General features: G+C 39.9%; 1 protein-coding gene across 33 annotated transcripts in view; it reads left to right on the forward strand.

Annotated features, from left to right (window-relative positions):
- Positions 1-27527, forward strand: part of NRCAM (neuronal cell adhesion molecule) — a 258232-nt gene that overhangs the window by 208653 nt on the left and 22052 nt on the right. For 8 of the 33 annotated variants that reach the window (XM_075600041.1, XM_075600052.1, XM_075600048.1 and 5 more), the window contains 14 exons: positions 309-417; positions 968-1134; positions 1225-1372; positions 2265-2389; positions 4121-4150; positions 5444-5545; positions 6202-6399; positions 7410-7480; positions 7899-8124; positions 8213-8328; positions 9388-9592; positions 13560-13682; positions 16657-16842; positions 19341-19376. In XM_075600041.1, coding sequence (XP_075456156.1) covers positions 309-417; positions 968-1134; positions 1225-1372; positions 2265-2389; positions 4121-4150; positions 5444-5545; positions 6202-6399; positions 7410-7480; positions 7899-8124; positions 8213-8328; positions 9388-9592; positions 13560-13682; positions 16657-16842; positions 19341-19376 — 1842 coding nt within the window. The remainder of the gene's footprint in view (positions 1-308; positions 418-967; positions 1135-1224; positions 1373-2264; positions 2390-4120; positions 4151-5443; positions 5546-6201; positions 6400-7409; positions 7481-7898; positions 8125-8212; positions 8329-9387; positions 9593-13559; positions 13683-16656; positions 16843-19340; positions 19377-27527) is intronic. The other 25 variants (XM_075600050.1, XM_075600057.1, XM_075600060.1 and 22 more) reach the window with 6 other exon arrangements.

The raw sequence follows: 27527 nt of genomic DNA on the forward strand, positions 1-27527 counted from the left end.
CGAGGCAGTTACAGTAACTTTTTTTTTTTGCACAGCATCCTTTTCATTATGTACAGTATATTTGAATCATGATTAAGGCGCTTATATTAAGGTAACCATGTTACAAGTTCATTAAATACAGCATCTCAGAAGATTCGGTATCAGATTGTCAGTTTACCACCTGTCTCTTATTCCATTACCTATTTGCATACTTTAATAAAATATCATGTAATATAAGTATGTAAAAGATTGTTTTTTGACGGGTTTGTCACATTTTGTGAATAGCTATCCAGAAAGACTGTTATGCATGTCTGTCTTATATCTTCCAGCGGAACCACCACGAATTCTTTCTTCAAGTAAAGTCTACCAAGTCATTTCTGACAGTGTTGCCCTGTTAGACTGTGCTTTCTTTGGCTCGCCCATACCTGAGATTGAATGGTATGGTAGCATTTTTATTGAATTATTTGTTGATTCAGACATTTCGATTATACAACATTGAAGACTCTAGTTAAGGTTTTGTGTATTGTGGGTACTCACACTATACTCCATGACAGATCGTTAAATAGAAAATGTGTTGAAATATGCACATTTTTAAGACATCCTAATAATAAAAAAATTATTTTTCAAGACCCAACATTCATATAATGCAACATGTATAGACCTTCAAAGAGGTAACATCAGTCAAGATGCTGAAAGTCATAATTGTTCTTTTTCAATTACATTTTGTCAGTCCAGGATTTTTGGTATTCCATGCATTCAAAATGTAAGAGAAAGTACTATTTCATAAGCTATTTATCTCAGTAGTAGTATGCGATCCAGCTCAGAGCAGCACCATTGGAAGCCATCTGCATTCTCAGTGGTCAATGCCTTTGATGATTTAGTAATCTGCAAACTGAAGCAGTGAGGAGGTTAAACAACATGTGGTTCTTCAGAAACATGTTTGTTCTTTTTTGATATACTTCATAACTGAATGATTTTTCTTCTGAAGGTTTAAAGGCGTGCACGGAAGTGTTCTGCATGGAAATGGTTATGTTTTCCATGACAATGGGACGCTAGAAGTACCTGTGGCACAGAAAGACAGCAGTGGAACTTATACTTGTGTAGCAAGAAATACATTAGGAAAGGCACAAAATACAGTTGAGCTTGAAGTCAAAGGTGAAGTGTAATTCTATGGTATTCATTGAATCTAAAATGATAGACATTTCTGGAAAAAACGCCTACATATTCTCTTATTTAAAATTTCAGATCCAACTATGATCATTGCTCAACCAGAGTACAGAGTCATTCAGAGATTTGGCCTTGTAGCATTTGAATGCAAAGTAAAGCACGATCCTACTTTGATACCAATGGTATTATGGTTAAAAGATGACAGTGAGCTGGTCTTCGATGAAAGGTATTGTATTGTTTGCACGATGCATGTGATCAGTCTCTATATCCATGAAAACATTGTTCTACTATAGTGTATAGTTCTCTAGCTCCTGAGCTATTGTCCATGGCTTTTATTTACGATAAACCAATGGAATCTGGTTTTGCTTTCTCGGTTCACTGCTGATCCACCAGATGTAGTGAATAGAAGTGAACTGAGTTCATAGATCAGCCTATGTCTACCAAAGAAGAAACCATGGAGAAGAAAAAAGTACTTGCTATTGTTCATTTTTATACACAACAATTTGCTTCATCTGACATAAAGTCTGTTCTTATTTATTGTTTACCCTGACCAAAATCTGAAATGTCCATTAAACTGGGAAGCGCTAACCTAATAGTAATTAAAGACCGGTCTAGAACATTTGGTCGTGGTCATTTTGTCGCAACCAAATGGATCCGGGCACTTCGCAGCATTTTCCGCTGCTGGAAGCTGCCACCGCCGACCTCTTCTCTGCCTGTCCGCTAAGGCAAGTAAACCCCCTTACCCTAAAACCCCCTGCCCTAAGCCCTTACCATAAACACCCTGCCCTAATCACTAAAACCCTTAAATTAACCCATTACCCTAATTGCTAAACCACTACCCTAACCAAAACCGCTAAAGCCCTTAAATGAACCCCCTACCATAACCAATAATAAAACTTACCTTCGAAGAGGCAGAGGTTCCAGCGACGAATTGGCTACAGCGGAGGCTCTGTCTGCTGCGAAGGGGGGGTGGCAAAATGGCCAAGACCAAACTTCTTATTCCACTAAAGACAGCGTAAAAAAATGGAAGTATATAGCCCACCCAAATTTTTTTTTTATATATATCACAATATTATGTTTAGTAACCTTGTATAATGAACACATCGTATTGTTTTCAGATTTGTTTTTGAAAAGGAACGTCTAACTATCAAGAATGTAACCGACAAGGATGAAGGAACTTACACGTGTGTAGCAAATACTACTTTAGACAGCGTCTCAGCCAGTGCAGTACTCACTGTTGTTGGTAAGAAAAATGATTACTAAGCTCTTGTACATAGAGGGCAATTTCTTTGCTGCCAACAGGCAAATATTAGAGAGATAAGTTGATCTTCATCACATTTCTTGAAATATTTTACCATATCGTCTACCACTGTACACTTTCTCATCTAATTCGATACCCAGCCATAAATCAAAATGTGCCTCGTATCATCTAATTCTTTGTAGTAACACAAATGTGTGCTACTATTGTTTACAAAAATATTTTGATAGAATAAGTTATCACAGATTTTCTATAGGTTTAATTTGTAATTTGTTTGACATATTTTCCCAGTATTTAACATTATATAGCAGGATTATTTATTGTGTAAGTCACCTCTGTGTGCTTTGTTTCTCGTTCAGTTAAAGCAAAAAGGGAATCGGCACAAATACACTTAAATATATTAATGGCATGGAACTGGTCAGCACTTTCATTCCCAGGTGACCCTGATTATAAATGCTTCCTGGGGGAAAAGAAGAGATTGTCAATAGCACAGTACATAAAATCACTTAACAGATTACGTAAACTAGAAAGCCTGTACTATTAACTCTAGAGGCACTTCACAGCTAAAAGTACTGTACAAATCCAAGTGGTATGCCTCAAACTACTGTACATGCATTAAAAAACGAATGTGCTGCGCACCTTACTACATTACAGACATGTCTACCTTCTATTAAAGCCAAGCCGTTTTTTTCCCTTTCATTTTTTAATACAAGTTTGAAGCAGGGGGTCTCCGGAGCAGAACCCCATTCATTTCAGCTCAGAGGACCCCCTGCTTCCAGAGATACTTACCTCCGAAGTGGTTGTTGGTATCTCCTGCAGGTTTCTGCAGTTTAAATCCCTCGGTCCTCGCACCGGATGACGTCACGGCTTCCAATTGGCCACAGGGTCCGGGAGCTTTGAAAAGCAGACGTATAATGAACCCTGGAGTGGCTATGAGCACCCACTACAGAGATTAGTACCTCCGGAAGCTGGGGGCCCCAGGAGCTCAAATTAATGGGGTTTCGTTTTGGAGACACCCTGCATCTTCAATAATGAAGAAAAGAAAGATGTCTTGGATTGCCTCTTTAATAACATATTTTGTTCTTGGGTCCCTTTTACCTTGAAAAATTTTTTCATGCACAGGAGCAGTGATACGGTAACATTGCTTGATATTTTCACATAGGCACACCAAAACGATTATTTTTTTTAGATGCTCCGCATACGACAACATAAGGCCAGAAGTAGCAGGCACTGGGAGGCATCAGCATTTATTCAACATTTCTGCCCCTACCAGTGGCTGAGAAGTAGAACTTTGTCTGCTCTTTCTGGCCTTAGGCTTCGTCCCTGGTGGCTGCGCACACAATGGCATGCTCGCTGCACACAAGGCACAGCCGTCTATGGGGCATGCCCAGTCGGTGTGGGCGCACAAGGTGCTATGTGCGACCGCCTTTGCCAAAAGACAACAACATTTTGGTCTTTTGGCGCGGCAGCCAAGCATTGGCCACGTTATGGTGGCGTTTCAGTCAATGAGGGCGGACCAGCCGTGTGACGTCATGGCCGTGCCCCCATTGGATCACCTACTGTTCAGTGGAAGCACGACCGCAGGTCGTGGCTGAAACTGGTGCACGCGCCGCTAGGCGTTACGGAAACGCACGTGCACACAGTGTCTGGGGCCGTAGCCTTATACATGTTGGCTAATAATTTGTACTAATTATTTTATGTCAATATCCTTTGCAGCAGCTACTCCAACACCAGCTTTAACCTACGGTAAAACAACCAAACCCATATAGATGTGCCTGTATCAAGCATTCACTTCCACCATTTGCAATTGTTTTTTTGTTTCCTCGAGGAGACTGTTGCATGTCTTTTCTTTGCTATTTAGGATTTTTTTTTTAAATATATTTTTTAAATGTATCATTTATTTATGAGGGCTCTGCTTTCTTGAGCACAATACATTGTTTACATAATTCAGTGATGCATTGCATGTGTCCAACAGTGAAATGGCCAATTGTCTTGTTTCAATATCTCGGTTTAGTCAGTTGGATAAAGAATGGTCTGGACAACAAGTTTGGTAAAAAAAAAAAAGTCTTCTGGTCCGTATTTAATGCATTTGGTGAAAGCTTCCAAATTACATGTAGTTATAATGCGTGCCACTATATTAACCTTGGTTTATAGTACAGCGATAAGGCCCAATTACTGATTGCATGTACACAGGATAATTTAATTGCAGCAAAGCCTGTATGAAGAGCAGGGTTGTTAAATCATGCATTACGTGCTGGTCTTTATTTAAAACATCTATCCCTTTCTGCTCCATTTTCATATTACTGGAGGTGCTGAAGGACAGTAAATTACAGTCGAAGAAGAGATGCATTTTCTAAAAAGCATTCCTACAATGTAACCTTTCTGTAACACTTTCTGCACAAACCATAATTATAGCCTCCAGTCCACATCGCCAAATTACCAAATCCAAACAATGTAATCAAAACGAAGGGACAACAATATGCGACTTGTGTGCTATTACATTTAGGCTAGCGATTCGAGCATGCAGATGTAGCAAGGGTTATTGCACTCGCTCAGAAAGCAGAATATTGTCTCGTAACACAGACTAGCTTGTGTGTTCCATAGGATTCAATGGCCATGATAACACAAAATACCACAGAATATCCCACAATAACGTGCCAGCGAGTAGAATAACCCCGGCTACACCTTTAAATCTCTTTCTGTTCACAAGGACCGTGCAATGTGATCTTAGCTCCTCATAGAAGTAGATGCTCTACTTGTCTGGCTGCCCATGCATTATTTCTTGTTACTTTGCATTGTTTTATCATGGTCTAGAACAGAAATATAAGAAGCTTGTTCTTGTGTTTCAGTGTTGTATTAGTTTGAGCTCCCAGCGCTGTTATTTTCAATTGCATGTAAATGTATTTACTCCCCTCCCCACACATGAATGAAGTTGTAGATATGGTTCAGAGATTCTTTTCTACCATTGTTGCTAATCTGTCTCAGTTGCTGAAGGAAGCTGTATTGTTTACGCTGTAAAATAGAGTATTTGAATTACAGATCGACCAAATCCGCCTTTTGATTTGGAATTGACTGATCACCTTGAACGGAGTGTGCAACTCTCCTGGGTTCCCGGCGAAGACAACAACAGCCCCATTACCAGTAAGCTTCAATATCTGCAAGAACACGACTATTGTTTCCCATCTCACTCACATAGTTGCTTACATTGAATGGAGCAACGTGCATATCTATATGTATATTTGCATGCAAAATATGTTTGCTAAAGCCCCTATTATCAGCTCCTTATAACCTTTGATTCCCAAAGGAAATTACGCTGAAACAGGGCAGCTTTTTGGTGAGGGGCGACATTTTTATGTCACATTTGTATATTGTGCCTCAGAATTGCTATGCATTCTCTGCCATACCATCTGCAGTGAGGTTAAGAACAGTGGCAGTATAATGGATAGGTGTTCTATAGGCTCACCGTGCTCACATTTCTGTTGACTCTATGGGTAGGCTGTGGCCCTAAAACATTGTATTGGAGTGATAATGACCTCACATTTATTGTATGGGTAGTTTATCAGATAATGAAGAGAAAAAAAGTATGGAAAGTCATTTAAAAAAATGACAAGTTCTACTATTGACTTCAATGGGAGTTAACAGTGGAACAAGTATGATAACCCGTACCAGCACTTGATAAATGTGCCCCTTAATGTGACAGGAGTTTGGTAATGTAGACCAGAAGGTATGCCCCTCTGATTTATTATTAGATCCCAAATCGTATTACAAATGGATTAAAGTCACTCTTTCGTCACTAGCTTTTACCATTGAGTATGAAGATGCAATGCATGAACCAGGGATATGGCACTTCAACACCGAAGTCCCTGGAACGCAGGCCACAGCATCATTAAAACTGTCTCCATATGTGAACTATTCCTTCCGTGTAATTGCGGTCAATGAGTTTGGCAGAAGTCAACCAAGTGAATCATCAGAGCAGTATATGACAAAAGCAGCAGGTTAGTAAATGTCATGGTCATTTTGTGTCACAAGATAGGATAAAGGTAAATATGCCAGTGCAGTAGCAGGTTTGTTTATCTGCATAAAAGGGTTTAAAAAGACGTGCATGTTTTTGTTTTAAATACGTTATAAAACCTTTACATCAGCCATACCACTTACAAAGGTACACGTTTGTTTTTTTCATTTGCATTGCTGTATACAGGCATACCCCGGTTTAAGGACACTCACTTTAAGTACACTCGCGAGTAAGGACAGATCGCCCAATAGGCAAAGAGCAGCTCGCGCATGCGTCTGTCAGCACGTCCTGAACAGCAATACCGGCTCCCTACCTGTACAGAAGCTGTGCACAAGCGGGGAGACTATAAAGCCTGTTACAAATGCGTTATTTACATCACTGATGCACGTATATGACGATTGCAGTACAGTACATGCATCAATAAGTGGGAAAAAGGTGGTGCTTCACTTTAAGTACATTTTCGCTTTACATACATGCTCCGGTCCCATTGCGTACGTTAATGCGGGGTATGCCTGTAGTGAATAAACGCTCTTTTTATGTATGATTTTTTCCCCAAGATTTTTAGCAGCTGTTTACACCCCAAACGGATAGCACCAAAAGGCCCTACTGGCAGTACCAGGGAATGGATATGCAAGTTATACTATTGTCTTGGAACTGGGGAAACAAATGTTGAGTGCTCTGAATATTACAATAGGGAGAGTGGCTTTATAAAGAAGCACTGAGAAAATCCACAAGGGTAGTCACCAATAATAAGTGCTGCAAACATTGTTTTACTGTACCTTAAATGTCCTCAGAAGGGCTAACAGTGAAATCAATGCTGCCATGGAATGATAACCTTCTATGGTGAGCCTCACATACAAATAATTCTGCGGTGTACTGTTTCCACAAAATGGTATATTGCTTTTTGAAGGTAGTTTGGGAAAAGATGGTAGTGGGGCTTAAATTAATACATTAAAAACCCATTGTATTGAATGGCTAGTGTTTCCCTTTCAGAGCCAGAGGAAAATCCATTTGGTGTTAAAGGCATAGGTTCTGAGCCAGACAACTTAGTGATCACCTGGGAAGTAAGTTTCTCCATGTTCTGAACTATCACTTTTTATATTTTTGAATCCTGACAACATCGTACTTGAAAGACAAAATAGCATATATTATATTAAAGCATTAAGCTAGAGTGTCCAAATAATGCAAATATGCCAGCTTAGCTCTAATGGAACTTGTACTGAAAAGTTTATTCTGAACCTAGAAGGAAACTTTTATTTAATATCACATTTGAGATCAATATATATTCTGTATATATTGCTGCAAAGTATACAGTTTTACAGTACACATGGTTCAACTGTTTATTTAAACTTGTGCAGTGAATTAATCGTTTTGGCCGCAATGAGTTTGATAGTTATTTACTGCACTCATTTTTATATCTACAGTAGCTAAAAATTGTTTGCAATGAAAAGTTATTTTTGTTTGATCATGTTTTATACATAGCCTTTGAAAGGATTTGTTTCCAATGGACCTGGACTTCAATACAAAGTTAGCTGGCGACAGAAAGATTTTGACGATGAGTGGACATCGGTTACGGTGGCAAATGTTTCTAAGTATATTGTGTCTGGCACCCCAATCTTTGCTCCTTATGAAATGAAGGTTCAAGCATTAAATAGCCTTGGATATGCCCCGGAACCTACTGTAGTCATTGGACATTCTGGGGAAGATCGTAAGTTTGTTGACTCTCTTAGTACCTTTCACTAACGTGTTAACAATGAATATGTAAGGAGCCGCAGTGACACATTTTTCTTATCTAGTACCGATGGTGGCTCCAACCAATGTCCATGTGCATGTTGTCAACACCACTTTGGCAAAGGTTCAGTGGGATTCTGTTCCCTTGACGACAGTTCGAGGTCATCTTCAAGGATACAGAGTGAGTTAATGACAACTGTTTCCAAAAAGGGTCTAATTATTCAAACTAAGATAAAACGTATTCTACAATCCCAAAAAATACTATGGGCCTTATGCAGAGAGCATCGTTATTTCGAAATTCGCCATTTTTTGTACAATTTCGCGCAGAAACCGGCAGAAAATGGCGAGTTCCGAAAAACGCGCCATTTTGTTTTTTCAATTGCTAAAACTCGCCTCGCGGCTGGCGAGAACCTCCATCTCGCCATTTTTAAAACTCTCCGAATGCAGAGAGGTGCGAACGGCATAAAGCGGCTGTTCGAGCCAAAAAATGCCGCGATTCGCGCATTTTTGCCGCGCCAGGAAAAGATGGCAAGATGGCGCTCGCCGCCTATAGTAAAGGGGAAAAAAAGGCGCGAATTTGTTTTTACACGTTTCTGAAGCGCGCATCTCGCCAATTTAAACTCGCCACACGCATCCATGTTAAACATAGCAGAATTCGCACTTTTCTGCATATGGAGAATAAAACTCTCCAAAAAAGCTACTTTTTATGAAATTCGCCAATTTTAAAATTCTATGCTCTCTGCATAAGGCCCTATGTTTCATGCAACAACAAATACAATTAAAAAATATATATATAGTTCTTTATTGAAAAATTATACTATTAGGGCCACTTAAACCTTTTCTTGACCTGAATGACATTTCAGTTGTCCTGTGCAAAAAGTCTGAAGAAAATAGTTAACCAAAAATATTATTTTTCACCCTCACCCTTTTCATATTTTGTTTATTTATACTTCCCTTGTGCCACCTGTATTGTTTTATATCATTCAGACAATTCTAAAATCCTGAGGGTCATGTATTGAAGTTTCTCTCTTGCAAAAGTGGCAAAACAATTATCAAACAAAAAATCCATAAAAAAAATATATATATATATATAAATATATATATTATATGTATATATATATTTATATTATATGTATATATAATCGTTTTTCTCTTTAATGAATGAATGCTATTGTTTTCTCTAGATGTTCACAACGAAAACATTAATACATGATGTCCCAATGTTTGTTTTCATTTATAGATCTACTATTGGAAAGATAAACATTTAATAAAGAGAAGTAAACGACACGTGGAAAAAAAGATACTAACATTTACTGGAAACAGAACTCATGGAATGCTCCCAGGATTAGAGCCCTTTAGCCATTACATTCTCAATATTCGAGTGGTTAATGGTAAAGGCGAAGGTCCTGCCAGTGTCGATAAAGACTTTGAGACACCAGAAGGAGGTAATGTATAGGAAATTCAAATCGTTGGCAGTTAAGAATAAGCAGATTCGCAGGTTCCAAATTTTGTGAACTGCAATGTTTGATCAGACGTTCGAGTCGATTTATGGAACAAACTTTCTAATCAGAACGAAATTCTAAACAAAGCCCAGAAAGAGTCGACCTTGTATTCATATTTTGTTTGTTTTTTTGAAGAACCAAAGCAAACGTCCAAGTTTAGGACAAAAGAAACCCCGAACTTTTGAATCTGATATAGCAATAATTAAAACAGTTAAAGAAGTAAGTAAATATATTTCCACTTAGCAAAAGAGAAAAAACACAAAAGCGCACCAAGATGAGAGATGTAATATATATTACCACAAATCCGGTGGAATCCACTTTTTGAGGTGGGGGAGACACCTCAAAACATGAGAGCAGCAAAAGAACAGAGAGGAATCAACATTCCAAGTTTAAAGAGCCAGAGCGCGGACTGAACTTTTCATCATATTTCCACTTAGCATTGCCAGCCTAACCATAGGACCATAAACACATAGGGCCGGATACATCAAGCTACGGTGACCTTGTAAATGCGTTTTTTGCGCCCCAAAAAAAGTGCCTTATTTTTATTGTGCAAAACGTCAACGTTGCACCACCAAAAATAAAGCACTTTTTATCAGATCTGTTAAAAGCATTGGATTTGATATAAAAAAAAAATTATTTTAAAAAACAGGCGTAATACTGCATTTTTAGGTAAAAACTACCATGCATCAAGCTCTAATATTTTTTGGAACGAGATGAATGGCCACAATAACAAAAATAATTTATCACCTAGTCCAGGCTTGCGTTAGCCCTGTCTGTCCTATGTATATAACGCCCATTGTATACTGTACATAGAGACTTTTTGAGGTGCTGTCCCTTTTTTTTATTCCGTTGGCCGCGCATGCACGATCGGCACTTGCCCACTGCTCGTGCGCATGCATGATCGGCATTTGCCGGTTGCTCATGTGCAACCGGCAAGCTTCGATTGCACATGAGCCACCGGCAAATGCTGATCACGCATGCGCGACCGGCAAGCTCCAATCATGCATGCGCACGAGCAACCGGTAAGTGCCGGTCGCACATGCGCACGAGCAGCCGGTAAGTGCCGGTCGCACATGCGCACAAGCAGCCGGCAAGTGCTCATCGCGCATGCGCTGTCGGCATACGTGACATTTGTCATGGTGTTTGCCGGAACAAATCTGGCCACCCTATGTATAAACATGTTATACATCTTTTTATGAATATACATGATCTACTGTAGATCACTGGTTCCCAACCCCAGTCCTCAAGGACCAGTAACAGTGCAGGTTTTAAGGATACCTGGCTTGAGCACAGGTGGTTCAGTCACAATGATTGGGCCACCTGTGCTAATGAAAGGATTGCCTTAAAACCTGCACTGTTAGTGGTCCTTGAGGACTGGAGTTGGGAAACACTGATCTAGATATTTGTGTAGGCAATGTCACATAGTAAATATATGTATGAAAATGGGTTTCGGGTTTGGGTTTTGGGTTTAAATATCACCTCTATGTTGACGACACACAAATGTACTTTTCAACACCCGACCTTACACCTGCTGTACAAACCAAAGTTTCTGAATGTCTCTCTGCTATATCATCCTGGATGGCCCTCCGCCGCCTTAAACGCAACATGGCAAAAACAGAGCTCCTCATACTTCCTCCCAAACCTGGCCCTACTACCTCCTTCCACATTACTGTTGGAACTACGATCATTCACCCAGTAGCCCAAGCACGCTGCCTAGGGGTCACACTCGACTCCCTTCTCACATTGAAAACATTTCTAAAACCTGTCGCTTTTTCCTCCGCAACATAACAAAGATACGCCCTTTCCTCTGTTGCTCAACTGCTAAAACTTTGACTCAGGCCCTCATTCTCTCCCGTCTTGATTACTGTAACCTCCTGCTGTCCGGCCTTCCTGCCTCTCACCTGTCTCCCCTACAATCTATCCTAAACGCTGCTGCCAGAATCACTCTACTCTTTCCTAGATCTGTCTCAGCATCGCCCCTCATGAAATCTCTCTCCTGGCTTCCGATCAAATCCCGTATTTCACACTCCATTGTCCTCCTCACTTTTAAAGCTGTATACTCTTCTGCCCCTCGTTACATCTCAGCCCTAATTTCTCATTATGCACCATCCAGACTCTTGCGTTCTTCTCAAGGATGTCTTCTTTCTACCCCCTTTGTATCTAAAGCCCTCTCCCGCCTTAAACCTTTTTCACTGACTGCCCCACACCTCTGGAATACCCTTCCCCTCAGTACCCGACTAGCACCCTCTCTATCCACCTTTAAGACCCACCTTAAGACACACTTTCTTAAAGAAGCGTATGAATAGCACTGTGGATTATACTGGACACATGATACATAAAGCTTGGCCCCCTACAGACGCACTTACCAGAACTCCCTCCTACTGTCTCTGTACGTTCTCCCTACCTACCAATTAGACTGTAAGCTCTTCTTCCTTAATGTTACTTTTATGCCTGTAGCACTTATTCCCATGACCTGTTATTTATACTATCTGTTATTTATTTGATTACCACATGTATTACCACTGTGAAGCGCTATGTACATTAATGGAGCTATATAAATAAAGACATACAATACAATACAATATGTATCGTATTGGCCCGAATATAGTACAGCCTAACACATAATACAACCCTAAAGTTTTGAAGGTGTTCTACATGAAAAATAAAAGGTTAGGCTGCTCATATAATATGAGGACATTTTTAGGAAAAAAACATAGCACTATATTAGGGCCAATACGGTATATTTTTCTTGGTTTCTTACATTTTTATGTAACGCCTTAGCTGTGCTACCAGAAGGGTAATACTGTTCAAGCTTGTACAGCACCAAATGAGTCTAAGGCCGTGGCCATATTGCGCACGATACTGCAAGCGGCACCAACAAATGTATTACTTTAATCAGTATCCATACTGCGCACGATGCGACACGCACGCGGATTTTGAGGAGACAGATGTAATTTGATTTTTCACGCGACGGCCGCATCACTTGAGCCGTTTCAACCGATGAGGGTGAACCTCAAATTTTCAGGCTGTGACTTCACGGCCAAGCCTCTCCGTCGCGCGGGTCAACGGAGGACACACATTCCTATTCCCAGGTCTGTCGCACACGCAGTCGCGCCTACTATAGCCATGTAGCCAAGTAGCTATAGCCAAGTAAGCTACTGAATGAAACATATCTATTAGAAGATAGTTGTTGAAGAAAACTACCAATAATATGGTTCCCTTGATATCCTGAACTCATAAGTTTGATGTTCTATGAATTATAATATCTTGCAGAAGAGCTGTCTTTAGTATGATATGATATACTGCTAGCCTTAAATGGGTGTGACCTCACCATAAAATGATAACTTTATTTTAATAGGTTCATTCAAGGCTCTGTAATAAGATATTATACCAATAAGGCATTTCGTCTTGAATAGTTAAGTTGAAAACGGAAACTAGATGGATGCGCTAAGTTAGGTTGTGATTATAGTGAGCGCGCAGTGCGAACAACTGACAGCACCACTATGAGGCCGCCCATAGTGCGCACGAGCGAAGAGGAGAGTCCGCACGGCAGAATTTTGAGCTGTCAAAATAATTCTTTTTTTCCCCATGACTGCCGCATCACGTGAGCGGTTCAGCGATGTGGGCGAACCAGCCTCGTGACAACACGGCCACGCTTCGCCATCGCCTCCTCAAAGCAGTGCACGGATCGCTCTGGCGACAGGCGCGCCCACTATAATTCAGGCCTTAAACTGATATTTTCACTCATCATTACAAGTTCTGTATTCATCTGCAGTGACCTTATTGAAACAAGTTCTAAAAATTGGGGATCCAAATTCTACTTACCATTTCTCAAACCGCTCAAACTACTGTATATACTTTTGCATACAGTATATACTGCCTAGTAATCATAATCTTTACTGTTTGAAAGTTCCCAGCGCTCCATCATTTTTGAAGATCGTTAATCCAACTCTTGATTCATTAACCTTGGAGTGGGGCCCACCTGTTCATCCAAATGGCATCCTGACAGAATATACACTGACGTTTCAGCCAAGTAAGTCATCAGTAAATATATAGCAGTTACATGTGCAGTGTACGGTATTCATTATAGATCTTCAAATGTCTTGTCAATAGGAGCTTCATATATATTCTATCAGAAACAGATTGGAAGTTATGTTATAGCTGTTGAGGACATTACTAGCTATGAAAGTAGCTAAAACAGCTGGTTGATTAAAGATAAGTGAACAGAGGTTAGACAAAAGAAACACATACTGTACTGTAGGCCCATATATAATAAGACACCCTTCGGCGTATCACTGCTTAGTAAAGACTGTATGGGCCATACTATTTGAAATTCACACTTTACGGTACCATTTCCCTTACATCTAGGTTGGTTACCAAAGCAAAATACCAGGGGGGCGTGGGTAGATTGAGTAATGAGAGAGGAAGAATTCGAGCCTTTAAAGCAGCAAAATGTGAAAATCCTACACTGTATGTTTTTTTTTTAAATAAATCAGTTCTGTAGTATTAGATAATACTGTCTGCATATTTTATTTTTAACTCCTAATGCCATTTTTAATGATTTTTTTAACGCACTGATCATCCTTTTAGTTGTTACAGCAACCATTTAGAAAGTCATATCCACTTCCTCTTTTTAAACAGGCTCTGACACACACCTTTTTGAGCTTTGCCCTTTGACAACAAAGTATCACAAACAGATCTGTTGCTGTGTTCCAAACAGCAGACTGTCTATTACTCTGAAAGCTGAACAATAATGTGTTGCACTTAGTAATTTCATGTTACATATCAGCTGCCGCATTTCACCGAGTGCAGCACAAAGTTAGAAGGCACTCTGTGAAACCATTTCATTAGGCACAGAATCTGGATTTTGACAGATTCATAGCAAAAGCACCAAACGATTGCCAGTTTACAGTAGGTAAGAATGTAGAATTATACATTGTCACATGCTATACATATACAAACAAGAAAAGAGAAAAAAAGGGGAGGGGGATGAATGTAGTATTGCTGTTTAAAGGAGCATTCCTGGCGTCATCTTATGACATTTTCTATATATAGGATTGAAGCAGGGGTTCTCCAAAGCAGAACCGTATTGATTTCAACTCCAGTGACCCCCTGCTTCCCGAGATATTTACCTCCGTAGGGTCTGCCAGTATCTCTGCGCAGTTTAAATCTCCCACGTCACGTGGGCCAATAGGATGACACAAGGGATGACGTTACGACAAGGGATTTGGTCACTCAAATGTTACCTGCAGGGTCCCCCTTGCTCAGACAACCCCAACACAGCTGCAATCCTATTATAACTTCTAACCCATCCTAATATAACTGAATCTACAGAGAACACCAATATGCTTATTAGAATAATTCAAGTATACAGCAGTCTGTATTAGGAAAGAATCGTTGTAAATCAGAACAATATCAGACAGTATGTGTAGCATCCTTTATTTACCCGATTCACCAGATTAAAACCGAATTACACTATAATAATGTTACTGAACTGGAATTTTTACAAAGCCGGAAGATTAATAGCCCAGACTAGCCCCGTCTGGGCGGCTACTGGTACCCATTTCGAGGTAGGTATCTCAGGAAGCAGGGTGTACCCAGAGTTGAAATCAACGCGTTTCTGCTCCGGAAACCCCCTGCTTCAATGTTATTTTTTGAAGACAAACCCCCCAAAGTGTCGCTAGGAGTGCCTCTTTAAAGCAGCTACAGCTTCTGATTTCGTTTACTCCATTAACCCTTTGGGTGACCTGTGGACATAGCTATCCCGCCCTAGGGTCTGGCACTGCAGGGGCCCAATGACGTAGCAGCTAAGTCCTACAGATCTTGCTCACTTTCCTACAGTAGGGCAGCTCGCGTTCTGCAATCTATCGCTAAGAGGAACCGAAGGGGACAACATCTTCCGTCCTCCGCGACGGAGCGGTCAGTGTACCGCGGCACAGAAGTGGTGATCAGATTGCTACAGCCCCTCCCGCATTCAAAGGGTTAAACAAAATATGGTAATTCTTCTTAAAAGAAGTGTTGATATTTGAGGATGGTATCTAATAAGAAGCTTTAAACATTCCGCATGTTTGTAGCAAAGTCAATGTGGCTACTAGTTTGCTTACAGTACAGATTAATCACCGTGCTCTGCAGGAGGAATGCATATGCGTCCCAATCCTATTTGTCATGGTTGTGAGAAGTAGACTTCTCTCTTTCTCCGACCAACAGGAATATAAACTATTCAGCTATCAGTAATAATACCATTCTACTGTACATCTACCTTGGTCTCCTCTTGCTAGTGATAAAAAAAGAATGAAAATGTACCTTTCAACCAGGATTTTATGTTTGCAACTTTAAAATTATAAAGTGTGTTTTTCTATTCTTTGTTTGTTTTAATATGGTCACCTAACATGATTTGGGTAAGCAATTTTTTTTTACTGGCAACCTAAGAATCTGTCTCCAATAGCTACACTGGCGACACACTTTATTCGAGCTCGGCTAGTCCCACGAGTTCGGGTATACCCGGGTGTATTGAGGTTTGTGACTGTTTTCTGCCCGAGTGCATTGAGGTATTTTCCAGGCAGGGATTGAAGCATTTTATTCCCGCTGGCTGCAATACTGCACAGTATATATATATATATACTGCATTACAATTCATGAATTTATGCCATCTGGTAGACACGCGAAGCATTGCAGCCTATTAAATCCTAATCATTATCATTTAACAGATCAGCCGCCCGTCAGCCAGGCATGAACCCAGGCTGGGAAGGCAAACGCAACGGGGCTTGTCAGAGGTGAGGAGCGGCGCATTCCAGGTATCTGCCAGGTACATACAGGGTATTTGCTCGAATAAAGTGTGTCGGTGCAGTACAGTCATTCATGTATTATTGCAATAACAAATCAGCACTACTGTACATGGATTACAATTACATTGTATGCTTCTCAGTGCTCAATAGTACAGCGAAAAACAGTATGTACTGTGATATCTAGGTACCGGTTAATAGACAGTGTCTTTCTCTTAATTCTAGTAAACAGCACTCATGAATTGGGTCCCCCAGTTGAGATTACAATTCCCGCTAATGAATCGAGCTGGGTTTTAAAAAAATTAAACTACAGCACACGGTACAAGTTTTACTTTTATGCACATACTTCTGTTGGACCTGGAAGCCAAATTACAGAAGAGGCCGTAACAATTATGGATGAAGGTAAGATGGGTATGTACCAAAATAAACCCCCTTTTGCCCTAAGTTTATAAAACGTATAACATGCTTCTCAGTGTTTTAGATCCAGTGGCCATCATGTTTTGGATTAAAGTAATAATGAAATGAGTGACATCTTTGTGCTTGAGGTTACCCATCTGATATATAATTTAATTACATTTGAAAGAAATGTAAAGCACAATTTTCTGAAGGGGTGGGGAGAATTCAGCTCTCAGAAAATAGATATTTCACATTGAATAATAATAATTATAGGCTAAAGCAGTAAAATTCAGGGCATTACTGAAAACCCTGCTCTCTGATTGGTTAAAATTCCGGGCATTATCCAATCAGTAATGCCCGGAATTTAAGCAGCAGCTGGGTTAAAGCCTTCAACTCTTCCAGCTAGGGCATTATTGGCCAGTAATGCCCTGTTCTTCAGGGATTATTACTTAATTATAGGCTAAAGCTGGTCAATTCCGGGCATTATTGAAATCACTGCTCTCTGATTGGATAATGCCCGGAATTTTAACCAATCAGTAATGGCCCGGAATTTTTGGCAGCTTGCCAAGTTTTTCAGCCAATCAGCTTTCAGTTCTCATTCACAAAGAGTGAAATTTGCTCTTAGACAGGGGAGGTGATTGGACAGAAGGCACCAGCAAGGCACTGACTCCTCCCCCTCTCTGCCTGCGGAGCGCTCCACACAGAAGAGTGAGGGGAAAGGTTTGTGTGTCTGTGTGTGTGTTTTGTGGGTGTAAAGGGGGTCAGTAGAGTGTTTTATTAGTGTGTGTGTGTGTGTGTGTGTGTGTGTGTGTGTGTGTGTGTGTGTGTGTGTCTTCTGTTGGTGTGTGTTTTGTGGGTGTAGAGGGGGCAGCAGAGTCTTGTTGGTGTGTGTCTGCTATGTGTGTGTTTTGTTGGTGTAGAGGGGGAGCTGCAGTATGTGTGTCTTCAGTGTGTGTTTTGTGGATGGAGGAGGGGTGCAGAGTGTTTTGTTGGTGTGTGTCTGCAGTGTGTGGGTTTACAGTGGGTGTAGAGGGGGGGCTGCTGGTGTGTGTTTTGTGGATGTAGGGGTGTCAGAGTCTGTTTTGTTGATTTGTGTGTGTGTCTACAGTTTGTGTTTTGTAGGTGCAGAGAGGGGGCTGCAGTGTGTGTTTTGTGGGTGGATGAGGGGGGCTGCAGTGTGTGTGTCTTCAGTGTGTGTTTTGTGGGTGGAGGAGGGGTGCAGAGTTTTGTGTGTGTGTCTGCAGTGTGTGGGTTTACATGGGGGCTACAGTGGGTGTAGAGGGGGGCTGCTGGTGTGTGTTTTATGGATGTAGAGGGGGCAGCAGTCTGTTTTGTTGGTGTGTGTGTGTCTGCAGTGTGTTTTGTGGGTGTAGAAAGGGGCTGCAGTGTGTGTGTGTGTGTGTGTGTGTCAGTGGGTGTAGATGGTGGAGGAGGGCTGCAGAGTGTGTTTTGGTGTTTGTGTCTGTGTTTTATGTGTAGGGGGGCTGCTGTGTGCCTTTTGTGAGTGTAGAGGGTGGAGGATGGCTGCAGTGTGTTTTGTGGGTATAGAGTAGGGGGGCTGCAGAGTGTGTTTGTGTATGAGGGAGAGAGGGAGAGAGAACAATTTCCTTGTAATAAACTTGCAGTAAAAGCATAAGAATGTAGACAATCCTGCTGATAAAAAAATCAATATAACTACAAAAATGTATCTTTTTTTATGAAAAATAAAAAATAAGCCTACATTTAGCCTATAATTTTAATAATCCCCTCAGGAGGGGATTATTAATTATAACATTACCATTTAATAAGCACCTTTAGCTCAATTCCTGCTCCTCATAGAAAGCATGACGTTGCCCCGCCACACACTCCTGACAAATCTGTATTATTCTATCCTCGTATCCCTATAACCCCAGGTGTAAATCACTATGAAGATACGACACATGGGAGGGAATATCTGTATTAGTGGTTAGGTGTAAAAAAGGGGTTTTAGTAGCTATTCTCGGTGTTGCTTTATGCTGCGCATGTTTGCTGCTTGGCAGAAGTCTTGAATAAAATTGCTGCTTCAATACCAATAAATTGTATATGGTCTATACGGCAACATCGTTTATGGTATATTGCAGGGGTGCTCAACTCCAGTCCTGAAGCTCCTCCCCCAACAGGTCAGGTTTTCAGGATATCCCAGCTTCAGCACAGGTGGCTCAATCAGTCCCTGTTTCAGCACAGGTGCGAAGACTGAGCCTCTTATTGAGCCACCTGTGCTGAAGATGGGATATTCTGAAAACCTGACCTGTTGGGGGGACTTGAGGACTGGGTTGAGCTCCCCATGTATATTGTATTTTAAAGGTTTTCCTGGTGAAAAGTAATGAGTTGGTGAAGGTTTCTGATGTTTTATTCCTGTCTTTGTTTGACCCCGTTTCCACATCCTAACTTTATCAGACGTCGGTGTAGTTTTTGTTGCGTGTTCGTGCTTATGTGCTGTATGTGTACATGTGGTGTATCTAATTTATACAGTGTCCTTCTGTTTTCATTTAAAGCTGGTACTTTCCCACCTGCTGTGGGTGCGGGCAAAGGTAAAATGAGTCTCTGCATGTTTCCCTAAATGCGTGAATGGTTTCACTCTTGAAAGCGAATCGTGCACCTGGGCGCAGTAATAAAATAATACAAATAATAATAAAACACAGTGTTAATACTTGGGGCACTTTTTCAGACATGATCATTTGTAGATATTAAATGGCTATTGAGTGTGTCTATGATAATCGGGTCAATGCCATTATATGCCACAGGAGTTTCAAAAGTGCGCTATGCTAATTGTGCTCATTACGGCACCTACTGTACATGATCTTACCACCGCTAATGTTGAGGAACAGTAGGGTAAAAGATCTGTTATTGAAATGCATTGCATAGTAATGAAGGACACACACAGTAACCCAAACATATATATATATATATATATATATATATATATATATATATATATATATATATATATATATATAATATATATTTATATAAGGAATTTTACCAGATGTAGATCCGGAAAACAGAGACAGCACACAGCTAGGGAAGTACAAAAACACTGTATTCATGAGAAATACATGGCACTGCATCCAATGTTTCGGTCATCTGACCGTGACCTTCCTCAGGGGTGTGCTGTCTCTGTTTTCCGGATCTACATCTGGTAAAATTTCTTATACATGTGTGCATATGGGATAAGCATCAGTGGATCAACAGTTTACAGTGTGCCAACTGTCCTTGCTTTTTATATATATATAAATATATATATAACATACTATATATATATATATATATATATTTATATATATATATATATATATATATATATATATATATATAAATATATACATATATTTCAATGGGGGTGCTAGTGGGTAGTGACCTGTCATGTATACAGCAAGAGATGAAAAGCCGCAATGCTACATCCGACATGACAAATTATTAAGTTAAATACTATCTGTTATTCTATTAATATTATGAGTAGTAATGAAGGATCTATTAAAAATTCATAAATTGCTCTGGAAACGTGTAAAGGCAATATAGATAAATAAATGACGTGTACAGTACATGATATAATCATGAAAGTGATGGCAAAATCATTGGTATGTGATGGTTTATTAATACAAGCACATAGAACAAAATTAAGATCTATACAATGTAAAGATAAGGGAGAAATGTTCGCAGCATAAATGGAAATTCATGCATTTCTAATGTAATGTGTAGCATACATTGCATGTCTCATTGGTGTAAATGCCTAGATAAATATAACTAGTTTTCACATACAGTAACAGTGTTTTGCATCTTAATAAATATGATTGTTGCTAATTTCTGTGATCTATTTAAAAGTTATTTGGTAAATTAATTAAATGTAGTTAATACACTCAACTTGGCTTCTCAGTGGTTTGCTACATAACAATCTATGTAACTCAGCAGCGTTTAACATGATTAATGTTCTCTCTTTCACCATTTCATGGTTCCCCCATACATGTAAATAAACTCTGGTACAGTATCTATAATCCCTGCAGAAAAAAGTACAATTCTTACACTCATTAAAATTATGATTAGAAGTGGTCAGTTAGTAGTAGTCAAAGTTTAGTTAGAGGCACAAAATACCACATTTAGGATGAACCTTTTTACATTCTGCAGTCAAGTTCACGTTAATTGCAGGTTTATGCTTCTTATCCATCAAAATACTGTTTGTTTTGTCAATTGTATAGTTCTTGAATATTCAAGTATGAATATATGGGGTCAAGTATAAAATGTTTTATAGGATTATTCAAACACAGTGAAGGCTCAATAGAAAGAAATGGAACGTTATTGCTTTTTAGGCTGTATTGTTCCTTTCAAATTGTATCAAATTTTCTTTTCACTCAACCATGAGCATGTTTTATAGAAACAATGTCGTGTTTTTCTCCCTTAGGGATCTTTGACCAACTACAGTTACCACTACCACATGATACAGATGTAGCCAGCGTCATTGCACCCGCTGGTGTGATGTGTTTGGCCCACTGCATATGTTGCAATAACGTTGGCCACATCTGTATTAGCGGCACCTTCATCATTCCCATTTTCCTAATTTCTTAGTCTCTTGTTTTCTTCCTCTTTACCTTACCACCAGAGGAGCTAACTTGTCTACTGTGATTAGCTCAGCTAGGTAGGGTGCTTTTGCGTCCTACTATTATCATTAGACGTTTAAAGCAGGGGTGCTTAACTCCAATCCTCAAGCCCCTCCCCCAACAGGTCAGGTTTTCAGGATATCCCAGCTTCAGCACAGGTGGCTCAATCAGAGGCTCAGTCTTTGACTGAGCCACCTGTGCTGAAGCTGAGATATCCTGAAAACCTGACCTCTTAGGGAGGGGGGCTGGGGGGGGGGTTGTGAATAGGGTTGACCGCGACATGACCTGTTGGGGGAGAGTGGGGCTTGAAGACTGGAGGTGAGCACCCCTGATTTAAAGCACAAAGCAAAAGGTTCTTACATATGTTGTTAGAACTTGGAAGGTATGATTGACCCTATCGCAGCTGGTCCCACTTTGCAGAGAAGCCTTTGGAATAATAATGTTTTTTTGGCACCAACATAATGTGCAAAAATAGAGCACAGCATTGTAGAGGAGCAGCCAAGTCTTTTCACTCTCCAGGACTCCTTTTGTATTGAACTACACAAGCGTTTGTTGTGTGGCTAAACTGAGTTACAGTAAATTGACTGCATGGAAACAAGATTTAAAAAAAAAAAATCTGATTTGTGTACCTATAATGGGTGATTGCCGCACGTATTACACACTAAAGCTCTTATGTTGTTTTACTTGCATGTCTGTATTAGAAATGTCTGTAAAATGAACGCTAGATTTTATTTTTACATGAACACATTTCTGCAATTCATACACTGTCGTAAATGACAGGTTAATGCTTTATGCAACAGCCTATTTTCGACCGGTTTTAACAATCAGAGGAACAAACGTACTCGTATGTGATCCAACGAGTAAAAAAGAAAAAACGGTGAAACTAAAATATAAATTAAACCTTGTCAAAGTGCGCTGTAAAAAAAATAAAGTGCACTAAATTAGGGAGGCGAGTTTAAATAAATCCAAGTTAGGGGACACCGAGCAGAAAACTCCATGTAATGCCCACTGGGAGGCAAATTCTCACACCGTCCCAGAGGACTCGGCATGAGCGTACTCTGCCCGGAACAGCATAGGGTGGTTGTGATTTGCAGAATAAAGAAACCTTATTAACAATCCAGTTGCAATATACATTTTTTTAAACTTAATTAAGTTTAGGAATTTCATTGTTGCCATATTTGTCATTTAGAATACTAATGACCACACCGTGATAACCTGTTGAAAATTTTGTTAAAACATTTTGTCAAAAAGGTAAAGTTCTCCAGTAAATTAACTACATGTTAAGTATAGTAATTTGCTAAGTGGCCAGCTCACAATGAACAAATGTTATGAGCTGTATATCAATCTCTTTGAGCAGTATAGCAATATTTACAAACAGTATCTATATTTATTTACATTGCATGACCTTGCAATTAAAATTGAGAAGTGGCACTGATGCTTGTTACGGTCTAAATGAAGGAGCTATTATTTAAATTTAAATTAATGCAGATATTTAATATGTAGTAAGAAATTCCACCATCAACACTATCAGCAACTCTTTATGAGTTACCAGTTTTATCCTTCATGTAATCTATCCCTATCTATATACTTACTGTGTTCTTGGTGACAGTTATACACGGAACAATTGTTATTATTATTATTATTAAACACGTTAGTGCTAATTATTGTGCTGTGTTGCAATGAAAACAATAGAGTCATAGTTTGATTCTCATATGATATCTCGTACACAAAGCAGCACCAATTTCATGTTCTCTACTGCAGCGGTGCTCAACTCCACTCATCAAGCCCTCCCCCCAACAGGTCAGGTTTTCAGGATATTCCTGCTTCAGCACAGGTGGCTCAATCAGAGGCTCAGTCTTTGACCGAGCCTCTGATTGAGCCACCTTTGCTGAAGCTCGGATATCCTGAAAACCTGATCTGTTTTGAGGACTAGAGTTGAGCACCCCTGCCTACTTGAATGCTGACTTTTCTCCAGTTATGTTTTTCTATATTTCCATTTATTGATCTGGCTTTTTTTGTATTGCAATTCAAAGTTTAAAAGCCAAGTTTCCCCTTTTGAACAGTGTTCTCATTTGTCACCGTCTTTTATCCTGGCACTGTTAACTTCTCCACAAGGTGGCATCAGAAACACAAGAGTAGTGCTGTTTCTCTGTTTGTTGAGCACCACATTCATTTCTAGCTGTGTGAAAGAAGATTTTCAGACTTAAAAATAAATGATAGCATTTTATTAAAAACGCAATTATTTCATTAGTAATGTTTTGAAACACAGTAGAATTTTATTATGTAATATATTAGCTGATGTGGTAATTAAAGTGATTGGGGATTTGTAGGCAGTAATTTTCTTCTTTAGAAAAAGAAGATGCAGTTGACTCGCAGAAGAAACCTTTTTGTAAGGTGTATTGTTCAACCAAGGCTGTCTTCAATGAGAACTGGAAATTAAGTTCTTATAATTAGACACTTAAATCCATTTGTTGCCAGATGAGTGCAGCTATGCATACTATAGCTTTGTTAAACTTTTGGAATGATCTCTGCCAGCAAAAAGTTTTATTTTCAGGATAATTACTATTTATTTTAGCTCTGTTTAGATCATATTAGGTTGTTTGCTGTGTGTCATTGTATAAGATGAAAAAGCGTTTTTATAGAACTAAACATATTAAGTACATTTAACAGTTAACTCATTTGTCTAGCTATTTTGAGCTTGATTATAGCAAATGAAAAAATCACTTGTGAACACATTCACATGTTTGACAGGTCTGCAACTGGGCTTTTCACTTTTATGTATGTATATCTTTATATAGCGCCAATTATGTACATAGAGCGTCACAGCAGTTATACACGTGACAATCATACAAATAACACATAATGGGAAGAAGTGCTTCAGACATAAGTGACATTTAGGAAAAGGTGTCCCTGCCCCGAAGAGCTTACAATCTAATTGCTAAGTTAGAAGAACGTACAGAGACAGTAGGAAGATGTTCTGGTAAGTGTGTCTGCAAAGGGCCACAGTCGAAGGCGAGAGAGGGCTTTAGACACAAATGGGGCAGAGAGAAGACATCCTTGAGCAGAACGCTAGAGTCGGGAGGGTGTATAGCAAGAAATTAGGGCTGAGATGTAAGGAGGGGCAGAGGAGTGTAAAGCCTTACAGTGAGGAAGAGAATTGAGTGTGTGATACAGGATTTGATAGGCAGCCAGGAGAGGGATTTCAGCAGGGGAGGCGCTGAGACAGATTTAGGAAAGAGGAAAGTGATTCTGGCAGCAGTGTTTAGGATAGATTGTAGGGGAGGCAGGTGAGAGGCAGAAAGACCGGACAGCAGGAGGTTACAGTAGTCGTGACGGGAGAGAATGAGGGCCTGTGTTAGAGTTTTAGCAGTAGAGCAAAAAATTCTCATTATCTCCGTGCTTCCACTGCAGCAAGGGTTTCTGGTAAATTACATGCAAATGAGCACACGGTGTCAGAGCTTGATTACACAATTATTTAAAATATTACAAAACCAGCACACCACACTACCAATAATTAAATACTGAATGGGAAGAGATCCAATGATATATCTCATTGTGTGCACATCAGATAGTTGTGATGGAATAGATGTGAATAAAACATAATATTTAATGAAACCAATTAAAATAATGCAATTTAAAATGGAGGGGGAATGAGATCAAACTAAATGACCTGATAAGGTAGTCAGAGTCAAACTACTCCCATTATCAAAGTAACTTACAACAGGGATCCCCAATCCTTTTTGTGCCCAAGGGCACACTTGAAAGTTAAGGAGAGAGTAGCAGGCACCAACCAATTAAAGTAAGTCATTTTTCAGGGCAAATACATATATGCACACCAAATAATGCACAAAATAACACATTTAATGTTACAAGAAACCGTGAAATCAAAACATATGTAGTTGTACATGTAGACCACCTTCCTGTTATTGCATTTGCAGCTGGAGTCCTATACAGGCATACCCCGGTTTAAAGACACTCACTTTAAGTACACTCGCGAGTAAGGACATATTTTCAGTAGCCCCATACCCCTGTGTCGTACACTCGCTTCACGAGTACGGACACTTATTCTGCCCATCAGACCGCCATAGTAGTGACGCGCTGATACCCCTCGCCCAATTGGCTCGCGCATGCGCCTGTCAGCACGTCCTGAACAGCAATACCGGCTCCCTACCTGTACCGAAGCATCAATAAGTGGAAAAAAGGTAGTGCTTCACTTTAAGTACATTTTCGCTTTACATACATGCTATGGACCCATCGCGTACGTTAATGCGGGGTATGCCTGTACGGTGTCTCTGCCTTGGGCAAAAAAGTAAGGAGGCTGTTAAAGAACTGAACAATAATGAAGCAGCATTTCACATTCTGCACCTTCCCTAGCATTGAATGGAGCTTTCTCGCTGGGCTGTTTTCATTAACCTTTTCATTGCCAAATGCTACTGCAAGCAAAGCAACTTAAGTAGCACACACACGTGGCCAGTCAGTCGCAGGCACCCAGAAAAGGCTTGGCAGGTGCCATGGTGCCCACAGGCACCACGTTAGGGACACTTAACATAGAAGTACAAAAATCAGTTCTGCTGTGAATGTCAAATAAGCCTGTAGTCTAACAATAATCCCAGTATAACTGAAATACCAATAAGTCTCTAAAGTGAAATGTCATACTAAGTAGCCTGAGTCTGTAGCAAAGTACTGTACTTATAATTCCCTATCCTGGGACAAACATACTAATAAGAGCTCAAGTGCTCAGAATGATGCAGACCAGCTGTATAATAGGATGTACTGCTGAAGTGCAATGCTACCTGTTTAATAAAGTGCATCTGACTAATATAGTAGGAAATAATAGCCAGAGTAGAGATGGCTGCTACACAATGCTATCAAATGTTGTATTGCTAAACCCACAATGAATATACAGTACAGTATATCCCACAAATAGTAAGCAGATCCTCTGCAGTGGTTCCCAAGCGACAAAATCCTAATAAGAGCTCAAGTGTTCCGGATCTACAGATCAAATGTAAAAGAAAATGTATCTGAAGTGCAATACTAACTGCAATAGACAGTGCTGGTAAGGTAAGCAGGGAACTAGGCTAGTATAGTAGCTAAATAGTTGGATAGATATCTGTCAAATCCATAGAGCACTGATTGGGTGCACAGGCTACCTGCAACTAGCTGCCATAAACTCTGCTAAAGTAGCAAGGAACAAACTGGCAGAAATAATCGTGGCTCTGAATGCACAGCACACTGGGACGCTCACAGACCTCCGTTACCCCTAGGCTCCACCCTCTGTGACGTCTGATGTCACACTATTAATTCTCCCACCCCATTTAGTGTTTTCGTATTTAATTTATATCTCACTATTATAGCTCCCAATTCATGATTTACTATAATACTCTAGTCCTGAGCAATCTGTCTACTCCCAATAATTATTTTGAAACATGTCAAAGTATTTCTTCTGTTTAAACCCCTTCCAAAAAAGGTGGGTTTGGTAATAGGTAAAAGATATAACAAAATGTAACAATGTGTGGGATTGTTTAGAAACTAACCCATTGTAGGAAATATTGAAACACATTACTTAAATAAAAATGGTACTAAACAAAGCTTTCAGACATTGCATAGCGTTTCTATCATTTTATTTCCCTTGAAATATACAGTGCAAAAAACAGCAAATTTAAATCACAGGTTAAGAAAATGTTGCATATGTAAACATTTGTCCCTGTCTTTAGAAACATATGCATACAGTGTGCAATTACTAGAATGCAATCTGCTCTTGTTCCTTCACTTACAAAGGGCTCTCATCTACATTAGGGGCCTCATGCAGAGAGCAGCGCTATTTGAAATCTCGCTATTTTCCCGCGAAAATTGCGCTAAAAACAGGTGAAAATGGCGAGCTAGGGAAAATGTGCCATTTTTGTTTTTGTTTTTTTTAAACTCGCCTTTCTACCGGCGAGAAACTAAATCTCCCCTGTTGAAAAAATATCCATATTCAGAAAGGCGCGATCGCCATCTAGTGGCTGATCGCGCCAATAACATGGAGAGAAATTCTCTATTTACCTCAGCCAAAAAAATTTGGCACGAAGCTGGAGGTCGGCGGCCGGTGGG

This window comes from Ascaphus truei, chromosome 5 (assembly GCF_040206685.1).
Source record: "Ascaphus truei isolate aAscTru1 chromosome 5, aAscTru1.hap1, whole genome shotgun sequence".
Classification (NCBI taxonomy): domain Eukaryota; kingdom Metazoa; phylum Chordata; class Amphibia; order Anura; family Ascaphidae; genus Ascaphus; species Ascaphus truei.